Raw genomic sequence first — 27,009 nt, 5'->3', positions numbered from 1 at the left:
AAATTTGAATCCATTTTCAAAATAACCGTTTGGGTACAAAACTTCGGATAATTTCATTACCTTATGGGTGCGTTTGGTTCACGGAATATAGATTATCAGTAGAATAAGATTACCGGAATGTAACATTACCTAACACCATTACTGGGAATGTTACATTACTGTGTTTGGTTTATTTGACAGTAATGTAAGATTACAGGTTTGTTGAAGAACAAAAGATTATTGGAATGTATATTTTACCAAATTGACCTTGTTCTATATTTTTTAAACAAGTGAAATTCTAATTATTTAAATAAAATTATTTTATAAAAATCATCGATAATATATTATTTATTATTTAAATATATCATGTATTATTTTAATTTTAATTAATATTAAATTTTACATAATTATTTAAAAATATATTAAAATTTTACTTCAACATAATTTATATAAAAATATAATCATATTCAATTTAGGGATTTTTAACTTTCACTATGATATTGAATCGACCATGACGATGATTCTGTTGGGTAATATTTTTATTGTGAATCTCAATTTTCATTAGGAGTAAAAAATTGACATTGTAAAACTTTGAGAAATATTGTAATATTCGAATAATTGAATCGAATAATATTTAAATTTATAAAAAGTAATTAACATATTCGAAAACTAGCACATTACATGCAAGTCCTATACTACATAACAAAAAGAAGTATAACATTAACCATAAAAAGTTTGTACAATGTTCAGACTTACAAAAAATAATAGACATGACATTCTAAACTTAATCATATATGTTGGCTATATTATATACACAAAAAATTATTCAAGTCAAAAGATTAATGAACAACACCAACGTAGCATCAACTGTCTGAAACTAAATTTAACATAAAGCTAACAACCTACGGCTGACAATTGACGCCAGAAATTCAAGAACAGTAGCAGAATAACATACAGCTACGTCCAGAAGTATGATCTTTGTTGGATGAGGGTAAAAGATTAATGAACGTCAATCTACCAGACCCAGAAAGTAAGCAGAATTGAACCAAAAAACAAAAATACTACATAAATTAACTGTGAAAGTATTTAATTAAAAGTAAAGACATCACTACCTGGCCTTCAGAAGCATTCCCACCTACATCAAGAAAATTAGCAGGAGTTCCCCCATGCAGCTAATTATATCCATTGTAGCCATTGTAACCCTGCACCATTTACCATGCAACCAATTTCTCCATCTAAGCCAATGTAATTCAGATCAGCTTTGGCAGCTGCAACATGTAATAGGCAAAATGCAGAATCAGGGCCATGTGTACAAACATTAGATAATCATGCAACTGCTGATACTGTTTCTGGAAGACAACCAAGAATAACCATTGATAAACATGATAAAAGAGAATATTGTTACATACTTCTCGAGGATCCTTTGCGACGGATCACAAAGATAAAATATCTGCTTTTGACGAAATGCAGCATTATCATCAAAGTTTATCTTCGCATCAGCAGCTACTAATTGGTTGCTAGAAGTCTCAGCAAGAGGATTGATCTATTGACAACAATAAACGATTTAGACAAAGATGAACGCAAGATAAACAGAAATCCATATAAGATGACTGGTAACACATGAGGTAGCCAGAGTAAAATGTAGCCAAACAAAGAAGAAAACCATACTCACTTCCAACAATGTGCAATCAGATTCACAGAAAAGCTTATATAGCTTCTTCACTTGTTTAATAGAATCGTTTCTATCATCAACCTTTGGAGCCAAACCCACGATGGCAGCATCTTCATCCGTAATTCCTTTGAAAACATCAATAGGTACCTATCAGAAATAACTCATGAGTCAGTTGCATAACCATTATCATTGTGGATGGAGAGACTACTTTATTGGTTATGCCAAAACATCTAAAACTATTATTTTAACCTTAATAATCAGTCTTGACGATGTGAACTCCACCCTTAAAACCGTTTAGGAACGTTCCCAAGCCTCTTCCACCTGCCAAATTTGACTTTTAACAACCACCTGCATTATAATTCAAGTTCACAATACTTGTATTATACAGTCATTTTATATAAAAATGTCATAAAATAGTTTCTCAAAATTAAATTTCTCATTGAAAAACACATTCCATTAATTCCTCTGTTCTTAACAAAATCAACAAGCGTGCTATTAAACAACAAAAAACTTCTACGCATAAAAACTAAACGCAAGGAATAAAATACATAAAAGAAAAAATAAGTAAATAAACCTGATATTCTTGGACGTTGAGACGGGGGAGCTGCTTTTGCTGCCACTGGCCGGTGACGGAGAGAGAGCGAGAGAGACGAGTTTGTTTAGTAACCCTCTCATTTTAGTAATTTGTTTCCTTAAGAGGAAAGATTAACGATCAAACAAAGGACTGCAAACCGAGAGCGCACAGCTGGAGGCTAGAGCAGTGGAGCATGAGAAGGAACGAGTGGCTTTGCAAAGGGATTTCAATTTTGGGAATTCCAATTTTGAGAAACACAAACCCATAACCAAGTCGAAGAAGAAGAAGATTTTAGCCAGACGAAGTAGGGAGAAGGATATTTTAGACAACGGGGACGGGAATAATGAAATACCTAAGGGAGATGTGGGATAGATATTCCCGGGAAAACAAAGTAAAAATAACTGTTGGTCTTAATATTTTACTGGCACTTTGTTGACGAAAACGGGTAAAGAAAACGAAAGAACACGAGAATTTTACGAGGTTCGGCAATGTGCTTACGTCCTCGGTGCCTAGGCGGCGCTAGAATTTTATTCAATGATATTTAGGTCTAGGTTACATCTCTATTTATAATAGAAAACCCTGGTACATAATTACAAAATCAACCCTTTACCGTACCGCGGGGGCTACGCCCCCGCACCCCCAACCCACATAATTTGTAACCCCACAACGAGAATTTCTTTGTAAGGACAGTTGATGTTCGCTTCGCTCACTCCGCTCCATCTCCTGTCCTCTTTACTGGTATATTATGAGCCATACCTAACACACTTGTTAATGTGGTTCATCCAAACGTGGGTATATTTCTCCCGGAAAAAACATTCCTCCCAGGAATGAATTATACCCTGAACCAAATAGGGCCTATAGGTTATAACTCATAGGCCTATTGATAATTTGTATGTAAATTCAATCCTTTACTTTTATTTAACTTTCTCTTTATTATCTTTTTTATGAATAAAATTGTATAGCATTAAAACTCAAGAAACCATGACATTCCTATAAAAAACACAATGTAAAATCTCTTCCCAAACTTTCTTAGAGAAATCACTTTGAAAAATAAGGGATCATGAAACTCTATATCGCGTCTACATACGACACAAAAACCATCAACTTGTAACCCCAAACACAATAAGCTTGTTTTTTTATAGGATGCTGATCCAAGATCGTCATCCAGTTATGATCGAGTGTTTAAGAATGTGAGTCGAATGCCACACCAAACGCTTTTAAAGGACCTTCTCACTTCTGATCCAAGATCGTCACCTCAATTATGGCCTATCGGCGAGAAAGAGGGCCAAGGAACCCTTGGATGCCAACAGCATTACTTCAAAGGCGCAACAAACACTTCCATGTCCAGCAAACACTTTTTGTTTAAGTTTGAGCAAATACAATATTTAAATTTTTTATCGATTGCTTATTCTAGAAATGCATTGTAAGAACGATATTTCAACTCAAAATTATATTTTAATTCCTCTAAAATCAAACAATTAAAATATAATATAATCATAAAATTAGATTTTGAACTCTCACTAAAAGAATAATTTAGGTTTAACCACAAAATTTTCTGATTTCAACCTAATCGGCCTCGCTTCATCTAAATAAAAAACATGAACTAAATTACATCAGTAGTTAAAAGAATTGTTATTGTTTTTAGAAGTCACAAGTTCGAAAACTAACAACTGCAAGGACGATTAAACATTTGTTGTCGAATAATTGAGAGTACTTAAAATATATTACTTATAATTACTTTTAACTTAATAAAAAATCACAGTAATAAAATAACTACTCAGCACCTCCAAACAGAAACAGACAATCGACCCATATTTGTCTTCTCCTATGTCCTGCTATCAAGTATAATTAGATAGGACATAGATTGACTTTCAGATATGATACAAAAACATAAACATTGAATTTATTATTATTATTATTATTTAAATATTTAATATTAGGATTTTCTTTACATTTTTAATATTAATGTCAACAGGCTACTAGAAATCTGAGAATTTTAATATTACAAGGTCTAACTCTGTGTTTTTGTAACCTGGAAATATGAATGGTAAAGGGGAGTGCAGGTAGTAGTATATTGGTGAACAGAATAGGAAGAGTTGTTTTTAAGGAGACGTCACCTTTGAGCTTGGTGTGTGTGCCACCCCTTTACTCTAACCTTTCCTTCTGCCGCCGCCAACCACATTTCATTCCCCTAAACCCTAAAACATTTATTTGTATGTGTAATTTAAAATATATATATTGTTGGTAAGAAAATTCTGACTACGACAGATTTTAGTAGTTCATTTCTTTTGAATTAAATGGAAAGTTACGTCAGTTGTTCAGTGAAAAGAAAAAGTATAGAATAAGAAGCCTAAAGATAATAATAAAATGTAGTAGTAGTAGAGAGAGAAATCATTCTTTTTAGTTTTGTATGATGACTTATATAATAATCTTTAATGTTACTTAATCTATTTGGTGATCACATTAGAATATTATAATTAGTTAGATAATATGAAATTCTAAAAATCTTAAGATTTTTTTTATTAATATGGAGTAAGTACAAAACAATATTTATTTAAAGATAAACTCTCAACCATTTGATATTAAACATTCACATCCCTAACATTTTTTATGCTCAAACTCGAAATTTTAAAAAATAATAACAATTCTTTTACTATTAAGATAATTTGTTTATGTAAATCTTAAGAAACCGTTAAAGTTTAGAAGAATTACAATAAAAATTTTATTGAAAATATTCGAAGGAAATACATATGCATGTTAAACCATATTTAAATCAAAACATACCACTAATTTCATAAAAGTGAATAAAATAAATTTTGAGGAATGTTACAATTATTGCATTATTAAGATTGAATTGATAAAAATAAATATTATGATATAATGTTATTATATCGATTAAAGAATAATCATTATTTTATTGAGTGACTAAATTAGTAATAACCCAATAGTTGGGTGATACCGATGTATTTAACCTTCATAGTAACAAATTTCCATATATATATATATATATATATATATATATATATATATATATATATATATATATATATATATATTGTTGTCATCCGATTTCATAATCTCACCATGATTAATTTGAATTAATTTGTGTCACACAAGAAGTTTTGGTGGGTGAATATTTTAACGAATATTTTTTTACATATACAAGAGCTCAAATTTAGAACATATTTAAAAAATATCAAGTTATTTTGTGGTTTATTTAACGAAGCAATCAAATTTATTTGTATCTTTATTTATATTTAAATATTTTGATTAAATTTTTTTAATCTTTTTCTTCTTTGGTCTTTATGTAATATAAATGACTAATTTTTATGTTAATAATTATAAAAATTATACCATTATAATTTATTTTAAGTTTACAATTATACTTGTAAATTTTTATTATAATTCTAAATATTTTTTATTTTTAATAAAATTAATGAAATTTTATAAAAAAAAATAATAATATGAGATCTTTATTAATAAAAAAAACATATTATATACGGAAAGTCGTGAAACTTTACTATTCACAAATTCAGAAGCATACAAAATATTTACTGAACGAAACAAAGGGACGAGCGTGAAAACCACTCTCATAAAAGTAAGAAAAAAGAATCATTCTTCCTCTCTTCTTCTCCATTTTTTTCAAATATTACCGATCTAGCATCTTTTCTTACAAAACATGAATAATGAGGCGTACCTTCGTAAAGTTTTATCCGAACTAGTGCCACGGTGAAAAAGCGAGGACATGAAACGCACATTCGTTGGAAAATTTGACATGTATAGGGAAGGTGTAAATTATGAGGTTTGCCTTCCATTATTCACTTTGAATTATTGTGCACTTCATTATTACTTGAGCCTTAACTCTTTCAGTTATTTCACCTATCCCCCTCCCCTATAAATACCCCGAATGTAAACATCAAACCACACTAAAATTACTTTCGCATTCTTCCTTCTATCAAGCTAAGTAGATTTTGTTATAGTTTTTCGAAGATAAAATTATTTTTTATTTTTATTTTATATTTAATTATTTGACCAAATTTTATTTTACTAATTACTTTGTATTATTTTTTGTGGTTGTAAAATGGAATGCAGGGTTATATCTGTAGATATTTTGCCTATACAGTAACAATATTAAATTATGTTATTTAAAGTATTGTGATTTTTTTTATTTTTTTAGCATTAGTTTATATTGTAATTCATACACTATTTATTTAATTAGGTGTATTTCAGCTATTGTTTTTGCAGATATATGACACTCAATCTTTCAAAATTTCAAAATGAGACGTATTTCAGCTATTGTTTACTATAATGGAAAAATTTGAGAAGATAAAATCAGCGTTGTCTTCGCATCAAATCATTTAGTCAGAATATCCTTCAAGAGAAACATCACTCTTGAGGATCTGATCACTAAAATTTCAAGGAAGTTTCTTGTTGGAAGTACTAGAAGAAGATTGTCATCACTTTAGTACAGATTTCCAACTGCATTATTTTTGTTAACTTATACAGCGTTCGAACTCTTCAACGATGACGATGTTGCTATAATGGTTGATGCTCAGAATCAAAATTCATACGCTGATACACAAATCTATGCCATATTTGTTGAAGTGTCTGAGGTTCGTGGTAAGTCATTATGCTCCCACTATGTGCTGGCTCAACAAGCTGATCAAGTTGACAGCCCAACTCAAGTAATATGTAATGATTTTAACTTGTTAATGGGAAATCAACATCCCGGTACCATCCCATCAAGTTCAATGGGGGAGACATTCATTAGCAACTTGTTACAATCTCCATTGAGGTGGCTCTATGAATAATCCGTATGGCAAAACAGCTTTCTGTTTAAGGGGAGGGAATTCATCTGCCAACTTCTTTGACCTGAATATGAAGATGCCCTCGACACATCAATCTATTCAGTACATATTTAACACGATGCCTACAAGTTCCAGGGGAGACATTCAATTATGAGTTTCTTCGACCTCAATATGGAGATGCATACGACACGACACTCAGTTCAAAACCCGTAAGACATGATGCCTTCAAGTTCAAGGGGAAGACATTCAACTACCAGCTTGTTCGACCTAAATATCGGCATTAAAGAGGAACTCTCATCTCTACCAGAATAACCTCTTAATGAGCCAGGGCGAATGGTGCTGAGACTAGACTATTCGTAGAGCCAAAATGATTGTAGTTCAACATGGGCTCCGATGATGATGATGTAGATGAAGTTCCCACAAGTATGGTACACACGGAACCTCCAACACAAATGTATGAAGATAACTATGGTGCAATGTGCGGGCCAGAATTTGCGGATATGCCTAATGTTGGTGACTACAGATTTAACTCATCAGTCAATGATGGTGAGTTATATATCGGAATAGAGTTTCCATCCAAAGAACAAGTGATAATTGCAATTAAAAATTACAACATTTATAATTATGTTTACTTCAGATTCGATAGATACACCACAGAAAAGTATGTTTGTTACTATGTCCAACGTGATAAAGGATACAATTGGATGGTTCGTGTATTGAAGAGGAATAGAAAAAAACATATGGGAACTAATAGTATACAAAGATCCTCATACATGTTGTGCTAGAGGGATCAACCAGGACCATCCCAACATGGACTCTGACATCATCTGCCAAGTCATCATGCCCATAGTCAAAGTAAGCTCCCATATAGCTATTGCAGTGCTGATTTCAGTTATACAGTCTCAATACGGGTACAACCTCTCTTATAGGAAAGCATGAAAGGAAAAGCAGAATGCCATTAAAAAATTTCACTGTGAGTAAGATTCATCTTACAAAGAACTACCAAGTTGGTTTAGGGTAGTGCGCAGACTGAATCTTGGGACAATAGTGGACTTCAAAACTTGCTATGTATACCAAAATGATCGAGTTTCTTCACGATTGATGCCAATTCTAGCAGCGTTTTTGGGCTTACCCACAATGCATTAATGATGTGAAATAGTGCAAGCTCGTGGTTCAAATTGATGTGACAATCTTGTATGAAAAATACAAGCAAGTTTTATTTTTGGCAGTTGTCCAATATGGTAATCACAACATTATTCCAATTGTTTTTACCCTTATTTAAGGATAATATACTGATTCTTGGGCTTTTTCCTCAAAAACTTACGCTTACATGTTGTCACAAGAGAAAAAATTGTGTCATTTCAGATCGTGGAGCTTGGATTAAAGTACCAATAGAGTCTTTGGGTCCAATGTGGCAGCCACCGTATGTCTAATATCGGTATTGTATCCAACATATTGCTACAAATTATCATGGAAAGTTCAAGAATAATGATGAGCGCCAATTACTTGTACGCATGAGTATATCACAATGTCTAATTTCATATCTCAATCATTTTTATTTTTTATGGGAACTTAACAGTGAGTACTACATTTGACGCTCAGGTTACAAACTATTACCTCAAATGTTTGAGTCCATGCTTCAAGATTTATGAGGATAAAATGAGCAAGAGTATACTTACATCAGCCTCAACAACAAAGAAATGTGGACAAATGCATACGATGGTGGATATCGATATGGACACAAGACGAACAACTTGGATGAGGCTATCAATTCAACCTTAAAGGGGGTGTCATTTACCTGTAACAGATTTGGTTAAAACAACTTATTTTCGTTTGGGATTACTTTTTGCAAAGCTCGGGGGACAAGCTCTAACTTTGATACAAAATGGCATACTTATCACCCAAGATTAGTTGCAGATCTAAAAAAAAGAATTGTTGCATCAAGTGGAATGTCTGTAACAAGCTTCTCTCGAACCCATGTATTATTTCATGTCATAGAAATGTCACGACCTCTTCAAGGGATATAAGCTAACTCGTTCAGAGTTAATATACAAGACAAGTGGTGTGACTGTGGTTTTTTTCAAGCTCTGAAGTATCTATGTGCCCATGTCATAGCAACTTGCTATTATACTGTCAAGACTATAACCATTTTTTGGATCCCGTATATTGGCTTTCAGAAGTATTTAAGGTATATGAATTTGAGTTTCCCCCATAAATAATGAGAAAGACCCAGATGATTTTTGGAATTGGCTTTTGATTGTACCAGATTTTTCCTTATTAAGGGAGACAGGTCGTCCAAAATCCACTCGAATTCATTATGATATGGAAATTAAATAGACGTCCAAACAAAACAAAAGATGTGGACATTGTAGAAACCTAGGCCATAATAGGAAAAAATGTTCATCTCTTTTATCATCATGTAACTGTTGATGCGACAATGTAATTGTTGTTTATAAAGCCTCAATTTGTGTTACTTCATTTTTAGTTAATGTGCTACTCAAGTGATGTGCTACTCAAGTGCAAATTAAATAAAAACATTACAAACTAAATAAACAAAAACAATTAAATACAAACGTTACAATTCAAACAATTAAATAATAAAAACATTAAGAAAAAAAATCAATAAAAAGTCCATAATTAAATAATAAAAACATTAAGAAACAAAATAAATAAAAACTTCATAATTAAATAAAAACATTAAGAAACAAAATAAATAAAAAGTCTGTAATTAAATAAAAACATTAAGAAACAAAATAAATAAAAATAAGTCTATCGATGTATGAGTCTTGAATGTGTTCCACAGGGCGATGACTGTCTATTTCGATAAGGATTTCTTCGTATAAGTTGTTCCTCCTCACTTTCATCAACATCATCATCACCAACAGTAACAGCAGCAGTAGCAGCAACTATATTTTGTTGATGAGGGACGGATGACAATGTAGCACATCGATAGAATAAGGACCTTGGAGGTATATGAGTAACCATCCCACCGCTCATAGAAAATTGTGAAAACATCGATATCGATGAATGCAAAAACTGAACCGAAGGTGTCTGTGTCTCTGGTGAAGCAACACTCGCCAAATAAGCAGCATATGAAGACCACGCCAGATCTATAAGCATAGGAGTATATCTTCAATGAAGGGTCATAAAACCCAGCGGTGGTGGCATATGAAATGGTTGTGGTGACATCAGAAACGGTTGTGGTGCCATCTGAAATGGTTGTGGTGGCCTCTAAAATGGTTGCGGAATATAAATCGGTTGTTGATGTGATGGTTCTGGTAATGCAGCTGAGGACGAACCGAAAATGCTTGATCTCCATCCACGAGTTAAGGGACGATGATGCTGTAGCGGTGGACGTTTTTCTCGATGCTGACGACTCCGCCTCGTGTTTCCTCGAAATATAGAAACGGCTTCCCGTTCGTGTTGAACCACTGATAATAGTCATCCGCAACCGAATAATGATCCACATATTGGCACCCTATGGGGAATACGTTCACTTCAATCCTCCCATATCATTACTCATTGGTTGTGCTTCATCAGTCAATTGACTTCTTTTTTTGCCCTGTCTATCGATGTTATGCATTATCGAGATTCATATGTGCTTCAAGAAAAATTGCACGAAACCAAATTGACGGAGCACACGATCAATATGATGCCACTCGACAATAGCATAATATATCAAAGGGACCACCACCATCCATACATCTAATGGGTCACTCAAGTGAGGTGAGATGCAATGCCTCATTTCCTCAGTAGAATAAGGAACCCATTGAAACTAATATATATATATATATATATATATATATATATATATATATATATATATATATATAATTCTTATAAAAACAATATTATATATGATAATTAAAGGTAAATAATAAAATTTAAATGCATACCTCTGTACCAGCCTTTTGATCAATAAGCAGCCGATTTTCTTCAATTTGTCTGGATATCACTGTGATCTTTCCTTAAAGATTACCACCTATTCAGTGTAAAATTTCATTATATACTCAAAAAATTATTTATAAAAATCAGTATTGAATTTACCTCAACAATAATTGAAAGAATGGGGTTTTTCATGACCGTACATAAAAAGGCATGCGATATCACGCCCATTATTGTAGAAAAATGAGACATCCACCGATAGTATTTTTTCGATAATCTGTTGCTCGACACCTTTCTCTATACAGAGATGCCAAAACCGCGGAGCCCCAACTAAATGAGCTGGCACCACATACAATGAACTTGGTTACCGCGGAGCCCCAACTAAATGAGCTGGCACCACATACAATGAACTTGGTTGCGAGATTTATCGGGCATCAAGATCCCTCTTATGAGTCAATATACAAGCCGGGAAAATATTGATGTTCCTGGAACAGTCGTCGCTCAAACCATAAAAAATTTCTAGCCAACCAATATAACGGTATTCGACACAGTGAAATTAGGCGGGATACCTCCAAGATACTCCTCTCACAAGAGTCGATCACCATCTGCCACACCAGAAATAGCATCCCCATCTACCGAAAGCCCTAAATATAAGGAAACATCATTCAGCGTAATAGTGCACTCCCCACACGGAAGATGGAATGTGTGTGTCTATGGTATCCACCTTCAATCAGTGTAGAAATAAAGTTGGATTCAAGGTTACAGTGCCCTTCATATGTTTCTAGGTAATAAATCTAGCCTCAGCTAAATACGACCAGACACAACTCGTATCTTTAATTTAGTGTTACGAATAAATGGATAAATACAATCTTCATCTAATTAAATAAATAGAATACAAATTAAAATATAGACTAATACTAAAAAAATAAATGAATAAAACATTCAAATAAATAAAATAAAATAATTTAAAATTATTATATATCGACAAAAAACTCGATATATGATTTTCATCTAAACGCAGCAACCCGTCTGTCATTTTATAACTGCAAAAATATAAAAAATTAGTACAATAAAATAATAAACTATAAATATTATAATATAATAAAAATTTAGCTTTTAAAAAGTAATTATACATACTTAAAACTTAATATAACGATATATAGAAGAAGAAATAGAGTATTTTTTGTGTGGTATGAATGTTGATGAAGGGTATTTATAGGGGAGGGGACGGGGGTTGGTGGTATTTAAGGCGGGACAGTTGAGATTTAAAGCAAAGGTGCGCTTCATGATCCGCGCTTTACTATCGTGACGCCAGTTCGGATAGAACCCCGCGAAGGCTTGGATTATGATCTGTGCTTTTCCACCATGGTATCAGCTCAAACAAAACCTTGCGAAGGCATGCCTCATTATCCGCGCTTTGTCAGAAATGATGCTAGATCGGTAATATTTGGAGAAAGATTGTCTGATAGATAATATTTAACTGTTAGGGTGATTTTTGGGTAGAATTATCCAGGTAATAATGGAGTGCCCACTAATTCAAAGTAAATAATGGAAGGCGCGAATCATGCACTGCATGTGTCAGATTTCTCAGCGAAAACACGTTTCATGATTCACGTCTTCGCTACGTAGCGCCAGCTCGGACAGAACCCCGCAAAGGCGTACTTCATAATCAACGCTTTTCCACTATGGGGCCAGCTCGAACAAAACCCCGCGAAGGATCACCTCATGTTCTGCACTTTGTCGTCATAAAAGGTGTTAGATCAATAATATTGAAGAAATATGACTGACAAGTAATATTTCATTGTTAGGGTGTTATTTGGATAAAATTGCCCTTTCTTCTTTTCCTTCCCCACCTCCACCTATTGTCCTTTTTCTTTTTATAAAAATCCCATCCCACCAAGTTATTAGAGCCACCTACACATTTCTTGAGTTGGAAGACTTACCCTAAACTTCAAAATGCCTGCTTCTTGGATAGATACATAGCTTTTCTTTTATGGATGCTTTATTGTTTTGTATGATGAACTAAGTCTGGGAACTCAAAAGAAAAAAACAACCCCGCTTCTTCTTGAAGAAGATGGCGATTCTACACCATGAACATCAACAAGAGAAATATCCTCCCTTCTTGCTTGATGTTCTCTACTGTGAAGAAGATGGCGTGGCTCGTGTTTCAGAGGAAGAAGAAGAGAGTTCTTCTTCTTCTTCCAACAACGGCGGATCCCATTCCTTTTTCCCACTCTTGTTGGAGCAAGACTTGTTTTGGGAAGATGACGAGCTACTTTCCTTGTTTTCAAGGAAGAAGATGAGTTTTTAACGGTGACCTGCCGTGAGATCCACCGTGAGGCGGTGGGGTGGATGCTTAACGTCAATGCTAGCCACGGGTTCACCGCTCTCACGGCTGTACTTTCGGTTAACTATCTAGATAGATTCCTTAGTATCTTCGGTTTACAAAGCGATAAGCCCTGGTTGATCCAACTAGTAGCAGTCACTTGTCTCTCTTTGGCTGCAAAAGTTGAAGAGACCCATGTGCCCCTCCTTCTAGACCTACAAGTACGTTTTCTCATCCATACATCCATCGATCCATACATGCACATACATATGCATATTGAACATGTTTTTTTTTATTTTTGTTTCTTTTAAGGTGGAAGGGACAATATATGTTTTTGAGTCCAAAACGATTCAAAGAATGGAGCTTTTGGTACTCTCAACACTTCAATGGAAGATGCATCCGATCACTCCACTTTCATTCCTCGATCACATCACGAGAGATTCGGTTTAAAGACCCATCTCCATTGGAAGTTTCTCAAGAGATGTGAGCGTCTGCTCCTTTCTGTAATCTCTGGTAATTAATCCTTCCATTATTACTTCACTTCAAGACACCCTTTTTTGTGTTCTTTTCCTCATCATTTTGGTCTGTTCTGTGTGTTCCAAGATTCAAGATCTGTTCTTTACTTCCCCTCTGTATTGGCCACTGCAACAATGATTTTTTAGGATAAAGTAAATGATTGTTGTAAGCTCGTTTCTTGATGTGTCGACGAGACTCGAAAAACCGAGACAATGCGTATGGTGATAATAGTTTTCCTTTCCATTGCAACCAAAAGAGGAAGCTTGAGGCGTTTCCTAGCAGCAGCCCTAGTGGCGTGATTGATGCCGATTTTAGTAGTGACAGCTCTAACGAGGCTTGGGTTGTGGGGCCATCTCCGCCGCTGAGCCGCTGTTTAAGAGGAAGGGGTCAAGAAGAAGGGATGCGTTTGACATCACTCAACCGGGTGTTTATGGACATTGTTGGCAATGGCAGCAGCCCTTCTTAATCATCTCCTATTCTGTCAAAAAAATTATATTTATTATTTATGCTTAAATTTTAATCCAGTAAATTTTTATTTTCTCGATTGGTTCAAAAGGAAAAAAAAATCTGCGTTTCCTTACCATTTATGAATTCCAAGAATGCGCCCGATAGAAACTTGATCATCAAAAGCAAGGCTAATTTAATTAGACCATGAAATGGTTGTGCATTGACAATCCATTTTGTATTAAATGAATTTCAAATCATAAACTTAAATATTTAACTACTATCCTAAAAGAGATCATGTATGGAGCCCTTGGCAGCAGCAATTGGTAGTAATGGCCCCGAACATCAGAACGTAGGCCTCAAATTTAAAACACATTCTCAACTCACTATCTCCCAGATAAAGATACTAGACCCTGCTCAATCCCATATATTGTAACCCTATCTTCTCAATCCAATCCTATAAATAACATATGTATCCGATTTAAATATAAATATTGTTTATATATTTGTGAATAATTTCAAATCATAAAACTTAAATATATTAATTGAGGAAGGTTATGGTGATCTAGTGGTAGATATGGCAAAGGGCGGATGCGGATACTCTGGCAAGGTTTTTAAATTTACACTCATCCACGTGAATACATTTTCAAATCCACCCGTCACACCTACTACCCAACTGGATACTCATCACTCATCTCATGCTTACCCGTCCATACTCCATACCTGCCAATTTGAGATAGGAGAAACAGTGATCTTCAATCCTAAAAGTATTTTATACCTTAACATTTGGTTAAATTATATCAAGTCCTATAAAATCATATGATTTACAAAATAATTTTTAGAATTATATCTAAAGTCATAATGATCCAATATTTATATGGTGAGTAGTTTGCGGGCGGGCAGATGATGGGAGCAATCTGAGCAATTGCTAAGCCCCCCCTAAATGGTACACTAATGGCCGCCTTAGAGCATTGTTTTGAAAATCGGACCGGATCGATCGGTTCAACTGGAAATCGTTACCTAGTCCGGTTCAATCTAGACCGGTTGAACCGCTACTAGTGAACCGGCCAGAACCGCTAAACCGTTCAAACCGAACCGGCTGAAAATCGGGAAAAACCGTCAATTTTGTTTTTTTTAAATTAAACCAAACGACGTCGTTTGTTAAATGAGCCAAGTCGAACTCGAGTATTGCTAAGCTCGACTCGAACTTGAAAAATTTAAAAGTAAGCTCAACTCGATTCAAACTCACGAGCTAAAAATTATGAAGTTTAACTCGAACTCAAAATATAATATTGAAACTTGAACTCGAAAAGGTTTGAACTCAAAAAAAAATTAGAAGCTCGATTGAAGCCTAAAATTCGAGCTTGATTGAAGTGAAAGAATAGTTCACTCAATGCTTACCAAAAGGCTCTATGATTTTGAATGTCAAATTAACTCTATTATTTATAGAAGTTAGTTGGGATGATCTTCTATGTTTCTTAGTCATGTGGGATTGTTTTTAAAAAAAATTAAATCAAACAATATCATTTTGTTATGATTTTTTTAGCCCCAAATTTATTTTTTAATTATAGTTATATAATTATATTTATTATTTAATATGTTTTACCTTAAATATTATGTTGTAGTTAATTTGAATCATTTTGTTTAACTTGATTTTATGGTTTTTAACTTATATGTTTGACTTGCTTTGAATATGAATGACTTGTTTTGAATATGAATTGTGATATAAAAAATTATTTTTTATTAAATATTTTTGATATTTTTATTTAATTTTTTAAATAATTATGACGTCGTCCGGTTCTTCCGACCGATCGAACCGATTAAACCAGTAAACCGATAACATGACCGATTCGCTAACCGACCCGATTATGAAAACCATGCCTTAGAGTTAGCTTTTAGTTTCCTATTAGAAAACAAAACAATTTTTTAGTTTCCCAAATATGAAAGTAATATGTAATATGGCCCACTTTTAACTCACTCAAATAAACGGTAATATATATAAAATATAAATTAACAACATTTAATTAGTTATGGGCTCACTTTAACTTTCAATCCTAAAAGTAAACGGTAATATATAATATTAATTTATAATATTTAATTAGTCAAGGGTAGGGATGGTAAACAGGTGCAGTTTCGTAGATTCCGCATCGCATCCGCTCCAATTGGAGCGGAGATTGGTATAATTTTAGTGAGTAGTGGGCGGGTGTGGATTTAGAAGTTGATACCGTCGTGGGGTAGTGGGCGGGTAATGGGTTTGAGTCATTACCCGCCCCGCATCCACCTCGCAATTGCCCGCCCCGCATCCGCTGCCCAGCTAAATATCTATTAAATTTTGGACCATTATAAATTTAGGTGTAATTTTAGAGACTAATTTATAAATTCTAATATTGTATAAGATATAACATGTAATTTAACCAAATATTAGGGATATTTAGTCTTAATATGATCTCTTCTATAGTCTTAATCTTGTTACTGCACCGATCTTTCCTAGTCTCCACTCTTCAGGTACGTTTCCTTTCTGTTCCATTTTTTGCTTTGTTTTCGTTGGTTTTTCATATATCAAGAACCATTAATTACTTGCTCTCCAGATGGCTATGTTTCTGCTTTGTAATTCTCTCTTCATAATGGCCTATTTCTAATAGCACTTCACACTGGTAGGAAATAAACTAATATTTGTGTAAACTCCTATCTTTTCTACCTTGACCAAGGGCCTTCCTAGTCAAAGCTTGTCTGGAATTTTATCTCCATTGATTGGGAATCTTAGTGAGTTGCAGTCAGTGTAAGTTAATTGCTTTTGTTGATTAAGTTGCATATAAATTTAGCTAATCTTTTCATGTACTTTTGGGCTTTCCTTTCTTTTTTTTTGTGACTCAAATTTCCTACATTTTTGTTAAGTAATTACTTGTTTGTTCTTTTTTCATGAGCAGTCCAAAGTCAAACACTTCATAACCCTTCACTCAGAAATAAAAGGAAAAAGATCTACAATCCCTTTTTCTTAATTTTCACCTTTTATAATTTCCCCCTTAAGAAATCCATTCACTCTATTCAGAAGAAACACTTTTGAAACAGACATCTAGAATGCTTCATATGTTTATAATGGACTGGGTATTCAAACAAAATCACAAGGCAGGTTTCTAGTTTTTCCTTTCGGCACTGTGACTAGCAACAAAACATCCTCTGATTGCAACATAAAACCACACAGAAACTGAACTATTGAAACTTGGAAACATTTCATACAAGAACAAGATATTTAAGAAAGAAGAGCAACAGGGAAAGCAGGACCCCATTAAATAACCAAATCAACAAACCACGACAAAAAAGAGAAACTCAACAAATTAAGCAACATAAAGCAAATGAAGCCATTTGAAAATATAAATCAAAACGGGCTCACTATATGAAAGCTTACAACTAAAAGAAAACAATTAAAAAAACAGTATCAAAAGGAGTTAGACATGTGCGACATTTTTAAACAGTGCCTACACTTACATACTGATGAACTGAAATTACAGTATAGCAACAGATTCCTAAGAAGTTGAGCATGATTTAAGAAGCTGATACCTCTACAGACCTATAATTACTAAAAAAAATTAAGATCAATTTTTTGGGTGTATCATGTATGATTTTGCGTATTACCCTTAACTACAAGAATAGGGTTGACATAGATTGTATATGTTAGACAAATAATAGTTTATTTTTGTTGAGGTAGTGCTTGCAAAGCTTTGGCGATCAGGAATGTGTTTGATTTTAGTTTTCCCTTGTTTTATGTATCTTATATAACATGTTTTATTGTAATTGTAATTACAGAATACATAATGACAGACAAAAGTGAACAACACAATACTACAACCACCTCATCACCATCAATCTCAAAGCCAACCACTACAGCAAGTTCTACCCCAACTTCTGACTATGGTGACAAAAGTCCAAAGCAAACCGATGATGCAGATCCTATGGTCATTCCCTTAACTTCGAGGTATACATCAACACCTTGGACTCACTTTACAAGAAAACGAGTTGGGAAGGAAATAAAAGTTGAATGTAACTACTACAATAAGCAACTTACTGGAGGACCAAGAGCGGGGACAAGTCACTTAACCGAGCATGCAAATAAATGTGTCAAAAAGAAAATGCTTAGATATTCGACAAACAAGGCTATTTGGAACACAAGCTAAAGATGGTGGTTCGAATGACACTCTTTCTTTGGCACCATATGAATTCCACCAAGGAAAATAGAGAAAAGACTTGGCAGAAATGATCATTTTGCATGAATACCCTCTTACCATTGTTGAATATTATGGATTTAGGAAGTACTCCAATACACTTCAACCAGGCTTTAAAGTTCCGTGTTGTAATACAACCAAGAAAGATATCATGCAAATATATGAGACTAAAAAAGAGGGCATAAGTGCATTGTTGAGAAAAATGAATAGTAGGATCGCCTTGACCACTGACATGTGGACCTCATATAACCCCCACAGACCAATGCGGGTATCCCGATCCGATCCGGGGTGTCACATTAGGGCCACCGGAGCGACCCACTGTAAAAATAGCGGAAAATTTAAAACTTTTTATCAGAACATGTAAACTTATAAAATCAATTTTCACTATTTAAAAATAAAACAGATTTCCAAACACGTATATAAATCAAAATACAATTACATGCCCCCTAATCACATGTACCATACTCTGCAACAACGCCGGACGAACTCCCTTACTGAAGTCGATAGATGCACTGGTACAATTCTTTTAACCTGAAAAGGTGAGTAATAGAGTGAGCTTTGGAAAACTCAGTAATACAGAACTACCGGATGATGCTGAAGAACGTGCAGATACAAATAAACATATTTTTCCTTATCGATTCAAACATTTACATATCTTTATACTGAGCAGAGATTCTGCGGATATTTCAGGTAGTAACAAATAGTATTCATTCCAGATGGAAATATTTCGGATGTCTAGGTTCAGGAGATCAGAATAGGTTTTCTAGTGTATTCCCAAAAACCATGTAACTTTTCAGATCTTTTTAAAACATATATATATATATATATATATATACCCCCATCCCATCCCAATACAACATAATGTGTAGGTTCCCCAGAACCATACACCCAACCCAACACAACATATAAGGCCCTGAGCACAAAGCCGAGGAACCTACGAAAATTCTTCCTTCAACAATACCCCCCAATTAAAACATTTTTTCTGTCATTAAACGGAGATATCAGAAATCAAAACAGAATTCAGAACAGATATTAGAACAGAATCCATATCAGAAATCAGAACAGAATTCAGGTCATGTATCAGAACAGAATTCAAGTCGAAAATCAGATAAAATAATTATATGATTAAGGAACACACCAGAGTTTACAATTATTATTCGGAGGTACTGGATAATCTTAGCAAGTAGAGAAACATGGATCTTCAGTATACCGATAGAATGTCAGAATTTAGAATCACTGTTGGAAAAGTTCAATAACTGACGGAATCATCAGTTATTCAGAATGTGAATTATCAGGATCATATCTTATTCGGACCGTTTTCAGAAGTTGTACGTAATCAGAAGGGTATTCAGGATCTTTTACATCCATATCAATTGAGCGGATAATCGAACAACTTAACAACGAAGATTCAGAACCTTAACAATCTATGTTGACTGGTGAATTCATTTTTCTTCCAGGGTATTTACTCTTTAATACCACAAATTCTTGTTCTTATATCATTTTCGAAATTAACATTGAATAAATCTTCCAATGTCTTTATTTCATGTTCACTCTTTCACCATATCATGAAATACTGACGTACTTGATTAATTTGTTCATAACCCATTGTAATTGTACACTACGTAAACTCATCAAAGTTTCCAGACTTATCCAACTCACTTATTCAATCCTCAGTCCTTGTGGTTACTTAATTTATTTAGCATTCAAGTCCATTCCAGATACTTCACGATTTTCCAGAGTAATTCAAGCGTTCCTGATTTTTAGACACATGTTGCACTTCCGTTCCATTCAATTTGGTCTTCGTGGTTGATTTGTCGAACAAACGTCTAATTCTTAGTACTGAATGTGATCCAGAGTTGAACTAAGTTGAATACTTCCAAAATTTATCATCGAGTCAAACTTAAGAAGACGAACACGCATTCCAGTAATATTTATGCCATTCAGGTATTGACATAGCTCTAGGGTTAATCTACTCACTTAAATTGTGTTCCATTACTTTTAAAGGTAGGCCAATACCTATGCTTATTTGGATTCCTTAATTAATCTAAGGCATTTACTTGGTATAGGTCATGAGGGTATTTTGGTGTTCAGTTTTATTCCATTCATTCTAGAGCTCGAGGATATCCAATCATTCCTGAGCTTGGTGATATTCTTAGGTCATTTCCATTACAGGGGTATTTTTGTCATTTTACAGATCTACGATATTTCAATCTTTTCCTGTCATCCGATCTTATTATTTAATTCAATCTTATCATTTACTTCAGTCATTTCGAACAATTCTGACAGCAGAATACCTCCGATAAATTACTTTTCAAGTATTTACTCATTATTTCGAATATTTTCGGGTCAAATGTCTTCTCAGATTTTACAAACGGAATATCAGGAATTTTCCTGCACTAAGTCGGGATCTTAACAATTAAATCCGTACTTAATCGAGTCAAGTACGAATCCTCTAAGTATTTTCTCATTTAGAGTCATCTCAGACTATTCTACCTCTTAAGGGCATTTCCGTAATTTCTTAACCAGATAAGTTTGATATTAGCTCTTAACGAAAATAATATAATTTAGAGATCCTATGATTAATTGCTTTCTTGAACACTCTCTGATCTTGAAACGGTTCTCTTAACAGACTTCTAATATCCTTCACAAACTCTCCTAGGATTAAAATCGGTTATCCATAATTTCCAAATAAAACTAACATTTCTTATGCACATCAATATTTTTATTAGATCAATATGTCTGTAAAATCCTCTTACCTAACTTCCATATTCAAATCTTGTCTTTTTATAACATAAGGGTATTTTCGTAATTTTACCCTACCGGAGTATTCTCATAATTTCTCATCCAAGTACCTTTAATATTTAACCTTTGATGAAATAAATTATAAGTTGCAGATACATGGCTGATTTCTTTATCACCAATCACAAACTTGTAATTTAATCTAACAATTCCTCAATCTCTTATATTAGTCATTCGATCCGTAATCAGTTACAGAATTTCTACCACATTCATATCGAGTGTATAAATTATTTAACTCCACCAAAGTGACCAACATTATCTTATTCATGCATTTACCAATATCAACATGTTCCATAAAGCATAAAGAGGTAGTAAAGTATTACCTCGATTTCCGTGCAATACTGATCGACCATAAAAATTCCATTCGAACGCCTTTGATCTTCAATTCAACTTCCAATAATTCCTCAGATACATATCAATATAAATTATATCAGAAACGGAGCATAATTACGATAAACAGATCGAATCGGGTGATAAATCAGTGAAAGACGGCTTACCGGGTTCGAATTTGGTGAAACGGACTTCGGATTCGGATTCAGGACGTCGAAAGCATAAAATATGACTTTTTGGAAATTTGGAATTTTTGGTCAAAATCAAAGTCAACGGGTTTGATCGGCAATTTCGAGGTCTTCGGGTTCGAATTTCGAAAAACAAACAGCGGAATAGGATTTGGAACGTCGAAAAATGTCAGGATAGGTATACTCGGTCGAAGTCAAAGGTCGTTTAATGCCCGGTCAAAGCCAGTCAAAGTTTTGGTCAACAGTGGTCAACGCCGGTCAACGGGTCAACGGGTCAGGTAAATGGGTCAGGTCGGGTCGGGTTATGACCGGTCAAACTTGTCAAAACAGTTCCAAAACCGGTCAAACCGGTCACTTTTTCCTTCCCCACGCGCAGTGGCGGCGCGTGGGGGCGCGTGAACAGTGCTAAAATCCCGGAAAAATTTCTAAAAATTATTTTGAGCGATTTCGAGATACTTACAAAGCTCGGTTCACAATTTTGTACGACGGAGAGCTGGATTTCAACAAATCGGAAACTTTGACCGCTTCACCTCCTTACGCGCCGCCGTCGACGGAGACCAAGGATGACACCGGCAAACTCGGAACGATGCAACGAACACGATGGTGCGGGAGGTGTCGTAAACGGATGACCCGATCGTCGTGAATAGATGAAAAACCAACTAAAATCGAGTTATTACTGACGATACTTCCGACTGAAATTCACGACGAACGACGATGATTCACGACGAAATGTTTGAGGGGTTTTGTTCCTCGATTGACAACGAACACGATGGTGGTTTCGCCTCGTCGTTTGGAGGTCGGACGGCGAGTAGATCGGAGTTGGAAGTTGGGTTGTTGGAGAGGGAAAACTGAAAAATTTTATGTTTCTGCGCACGGGGGAGAGTTTATAATTCTCTCCTATAGGAAATTGGCTAAACCAAGAGTTTAGTCACTGAACTTCTTGCACTTCTTAAAACGGTCTGCCAACTTTGAAGTCTTACAATTTAATCCACTGTTTCTTTCAAAATACTAATTAAATCCACCACTTTATAATTTCTTAATTTTAGCCCCTAAATTGGGGTGTTACACCTCAAGCAATCAAAGAAAGGGATACATGACTGTCACTGCACACTTTATTGACAATGGATGGAAACTCCAAAGTCGAACACTTAGGTAATATTATTTAGAAGTTTGTTCATTTATGAAGTTTCAATTTTCTTTATTTCATGTGTTAATGCATGTCACATTAATATGATAGGTTTTTGTATGTCCTGGCACCTCACACGGCTGAGGTTCTTGCTGAACATTTGAAAGAATGCATCCACTCATGGAATATTGATATCAGGTTGTCTTCTATAACTGTGGATAATTGCACAACTAATGATGCTATGATTGATATTTTGCGTCAAGAGTTTCCTTATGGCTCGTTAATGTTGCATGGACGTTTTCTTCATATGCGTTGTTGTGCTCATATACTTAATTTGATTGTTCAAGATGGGTTGAGTGTTGTGATAAAAAATGGTCTTGATTGAATTAGGGATAGTTTTGCCTTTTAGACTGCTTCAGATAAAAGAAATCATAAATTTGAACAAGTAGCTAAGCAAGTGGTTCCTGAATGTACAAAAAAGTTACAACTTGATTGCAAGACTAGGTGGAATTCGACTTATGACATGCTTATGGTTGCTTTAAATTATAAGGAGGTATTTGTTGTCTTGAGTGGTCGTGAAAGTTTGTTTAAGAATCTGCCACTTAATGAAGATTGGGAAAAGGTGGAGAAAATTTGTGAATTATTGGAAGTGTTTAACGATATTACACTTGTATTTTCTGCCTCTAAATATCCCACGGCAAACAATTATTTTCCATGTATTTGTGGGCTTAGAATAGCAATGTCGAATTGGCTTTCATCACCTTGTGATTATATAAGAAAGATGGTGCTAGTAATGTTGGAGAAGTACAACAAGTATTGGGCTGATGTTAATGGTCTTATGGGTGTGGCCACTATACTTGATCCGAGGTTCAAGCTGAAATTGATTCGTTTCTATTTTGAAAAAAATTATGACTCTTTTACTGTTCAAGCTGAGATTGATAGAATTGAAGGTCTTCTACATGAATTTGTGGATGAATATGAATATAGAAATGGTAAGAACCAAGCAAGTAAAAGTAAAACCAAATCTGTTGGTTTTTTCAGTACCAAGGGCAAAGGAACAATGTTGAACGAGTTTGCTGAATTTGTAGAGCAAAATAATACTGCAATTTCTAAAAAATCTGATTTGGACAGGTACTTAGAAACTGCTAATATACCATTTGTTGATGATTTTGATATTCTTAACTGGTGGAAAACAAATGGAAATAGTTATCCAACTCTCCAACAAATAGAAAAGGATATTTTGAGCATTCATGTCTCTATTGTCCCATCAGAATATGCATTCAGTGCAGGTGGAAGAGTAATTGGTCCTTATCGCAGTCTACTACTTCCGGAGACGATTGAAGCTTTAATGTGTGCTCAGAATTGGCTTTGGGTCGATATTAAAGGTAATATTATTATTTGGTTTATATTAGTTGTCAAGTTGTGCTTAATTATCTTATTAAAGTTTAGTTACTAACTTATATTAGTTTTACTTTCTATTATATATGTAGGTAGTAGTGAATTTAAATTGGAGCGCTCTCAATTGGAGGAAATAGAGAATGATGATTGCAATACTGGAGTATCAGATGTCATAAGTATTGCCTGAAATTTTAGAATGTTGTGCCAAAGAACAAAAACATTATGTGTTTGTCATTTATGTTTCCAAACTTTAATTATGTATTTTATTGTGGTGTTTTATGTACTTTAAGATCTATATTAACACTTAACTCAGATAATCCTTGGATTATTTTATTATATTTCTTAATGGACATGTTTTTTTATGTTTGTTGCTTATGTATAACTTAAGTTTGCTTTCAGGCGGGTCTAGACGGGTACGTCGCTAGTGGGTAGTGGGTGTGGGGATGGATTTGAGAATGTACCCGCATGGGCGGGTGTGGATTTGAAAATTTGTACCCATCATGGGTGGTGGGCGGGTGGTGGATTGAAAAATATTAGGTGGGTATGGGGATGGGGGAGGGGGTATCCGCACCCGACCCGGCCGTTTTCCATCCATAGTTAGGGGGATGGTGCTCACTTTTAATTTTAACAACTAAATTATTTACTCCATACATATTCCTATTTTCCAAATCCTATCAATTTTTAACATAAAGGGGAATTTAATATTTTCAATTTCCCATTATTAAACTCCTCTTCTTTTATTTATTAAATTTCAAATCAAATACAACTATATATCCCTATTTTTCAAATCACATTCTTCAATTTATTTAAAAAAATTTACTTCTTCTTCTCGAATATTAATTCATTCTTCAATTTATTGAAAATTCTTTAATTTTTCCTATTCAATTTATTAAATATTCTTTAAGTATTCTTTTTCGTACCATACCCATGATTCAATTCATTCAAATTCAAGAAAAAAAGAACATTGGGGTTTTTGAGCTTTTGGATTTGTTACTTTTTGGAAGAACAAGGTCTCAAGGATTGGGAAGAAAATCCAATTTCCGAAATTATTCGACTAAAAAATCAGCTTGTGTTGCTCATACTCTTGCCAATTAATTATTCAATTATTCTTGAAAAATTATGTTTTACATATTACAACTACTAGCCTAGCCGTTTAGGATATATGTGTGGTGATTATGTTTGTATGATTGATTATTTTTTATTTCATTTTTAATTCTTTACCTACAATTTCTAATTATCTAATTATGCTTCATAAAAGAAACTATAACTCTCGATGTGAAAAGCGTATAAAGAAAAAAAAGAATCAATGAGTTAACTCAATCCAAAAGAGGAGCACTTGATAATTTTTTATTAATGAATCACATGTGTCCGAAAATGAAAATATTGTTAATGTTGGTGATTTAATATTAATAATGTTGATGATAACAATGTTAATATTGATGATAATGTGCATTTAAATAATAATAATAATGAACATGGTGATGAGGATATGCAAGTAAATGAGAAAAATGTCTTTGATGATGATGTTGGACCTTTAAATGTTGAGCATGTTGAAGTTGATATAGTTGATATTGATAAGGCTAATAATGTTGATGTTGATAATGTTAATGCTTTTGATGATATTGCATGTCATAAGTTTAACATATTTGATCCAAGAAATTGGGATGCTTTAGATTCTCAAATGATTGACATTTTAGCGATAAATGGTCCTAAAAGAGATTTATCTATCGTAAAAGGTGTTAAAGATAAAATTTGAAGACAATTTTCTACCTCATTTTACACTAGAATTACTATCAAATGAGGAAAATGTGATAGAGATTGACTTGTATATTCAAAAGAACTTGATAGAATTTTTTGTTTTTGTTGTAAATTATTTAAGAAATGATGTGGTAAAGGTCAATTAGCAAATGACATATATAGTGATTGGAAACATCTTTGTGTTAGAATTAGAGAGCATGAAACCAGTATAGAACATGTACAAAATATGGCCACTTGGTATGATTTGCATTTAAGACTTAAAAAGAACATAACTATTGATAAAATAGCTCAAAAACAACTTTAAAAAGAGAAAGAACATTGGAAAAATGTCTTATTGAGAATTATTTCAATTGTGAAGTTTCTTGTAAAACATAATCTAGCATTTTGTGGTACTAATGAGAAATTGTATCAAAATAGTAATGAATTTTTTTGAGGATTAATTGAAATGTTAGTTGAGTTTGATCCTATTATTCAGGAGCATTTTCGTCGTATTACTAATGATAAGATACATGTTAATTACCTTGGTCACAACATCCAAAATGAGTTGATTCTTTTACTTGCTTGTGCAATTAAATTTGAAATTGTTAAAAAAATAAAAGAGGTTAAATATTTTTTGCCATACTTGATTGTACTCCTGATATTAGTCACCAAGAGCAAATGTCTTTGATTTTGAGGTATGTGGATGTTTCTTCTGATTGTGTTAGCATAGAAGAATCATTTTTAGGATTTTTTTAATGTGAATGACACAACTGGACAAGGTCTTTTTTATTATTTTTACATGAATTGAATGTTCTTGACCTTTATTTAGATGTGCGTGGACAAAGCTATGATAACAGGTCAAATATGAAAGGAAAAAAAAATCAAGGAGTGCAAAGAAAACTTTTAGATTTAAATCCTAGAGCTTTTTACATTCTGGAAAAGCTATGGACTTTTTTGGTGTTATACAACGCATTTACACTATATTTGCAAATTCTACAAAAAGATGG

General features: G+C 33.8%; 1 protein-coding gene and 2 pseudogenes across 1 annotated transcript; 2 read left to right on the top strand and 1 right to left on the bottom strand.

The window, feature by feature from the left end:
* Positions 1–978: 978 nt before the first annotated feature.
* LOC120151619 lies at positions 979–2,326 on the bottom strand (annotated as a pseudogene).
* Positions 2,327–12,862: 10,536 nt separating this feature from the next.
* LOC120151597 lies at positions 12,863–14,373 on the top strand (annotated as a pseudogene).
* A 3,643-nt stretch (positions 14,374–18,016) lies between these two features.
* Positions 18,017–24,208, top strand: LOC120151618 (zinc finger BED domain-containing protein RICESLEEPER 1-like). The gene is made up of 4 exons (XM_039164006.1): positions 18,017–18,177; positions 22,979–23,228; positions 23,277–23,998; positions 24,157–24,208. Exons 1-4 carry the CDS (start codon positions 18,017–18,019, stop codon positions 24,206–24,208), a joined length of 1,185 nt encoding a protein of 394 aa, XP_039019937.1.
* The last annotated feature ends 2,801 nt before the right edge of the window (positions 24,209–27,009 follow it).

This window comes from Hibiscus syriacus, unplaced genomic scaffold (genome assembly GCF_006381635.1).
Source record: "Hibiscus syriacus cultivar Baekdansim isolate YM2019G1 unplaced genomic scaffold, ASM638163v2 tig00111061_pilon, whole genome shotgun sequence".
NCBI classification, from domain to species: domain Eukaryota; kingdom Viridiplantae; phylum Streptophyta; class Magnoliopsida; order Malvales; family Malvaceae; genus Hibiscus; species Hibiscus syriacus.
Note: the sequence above shows the minus strand (reverse complement) of the source record. Positions and strands in the feature narration are given on the sequence as shown.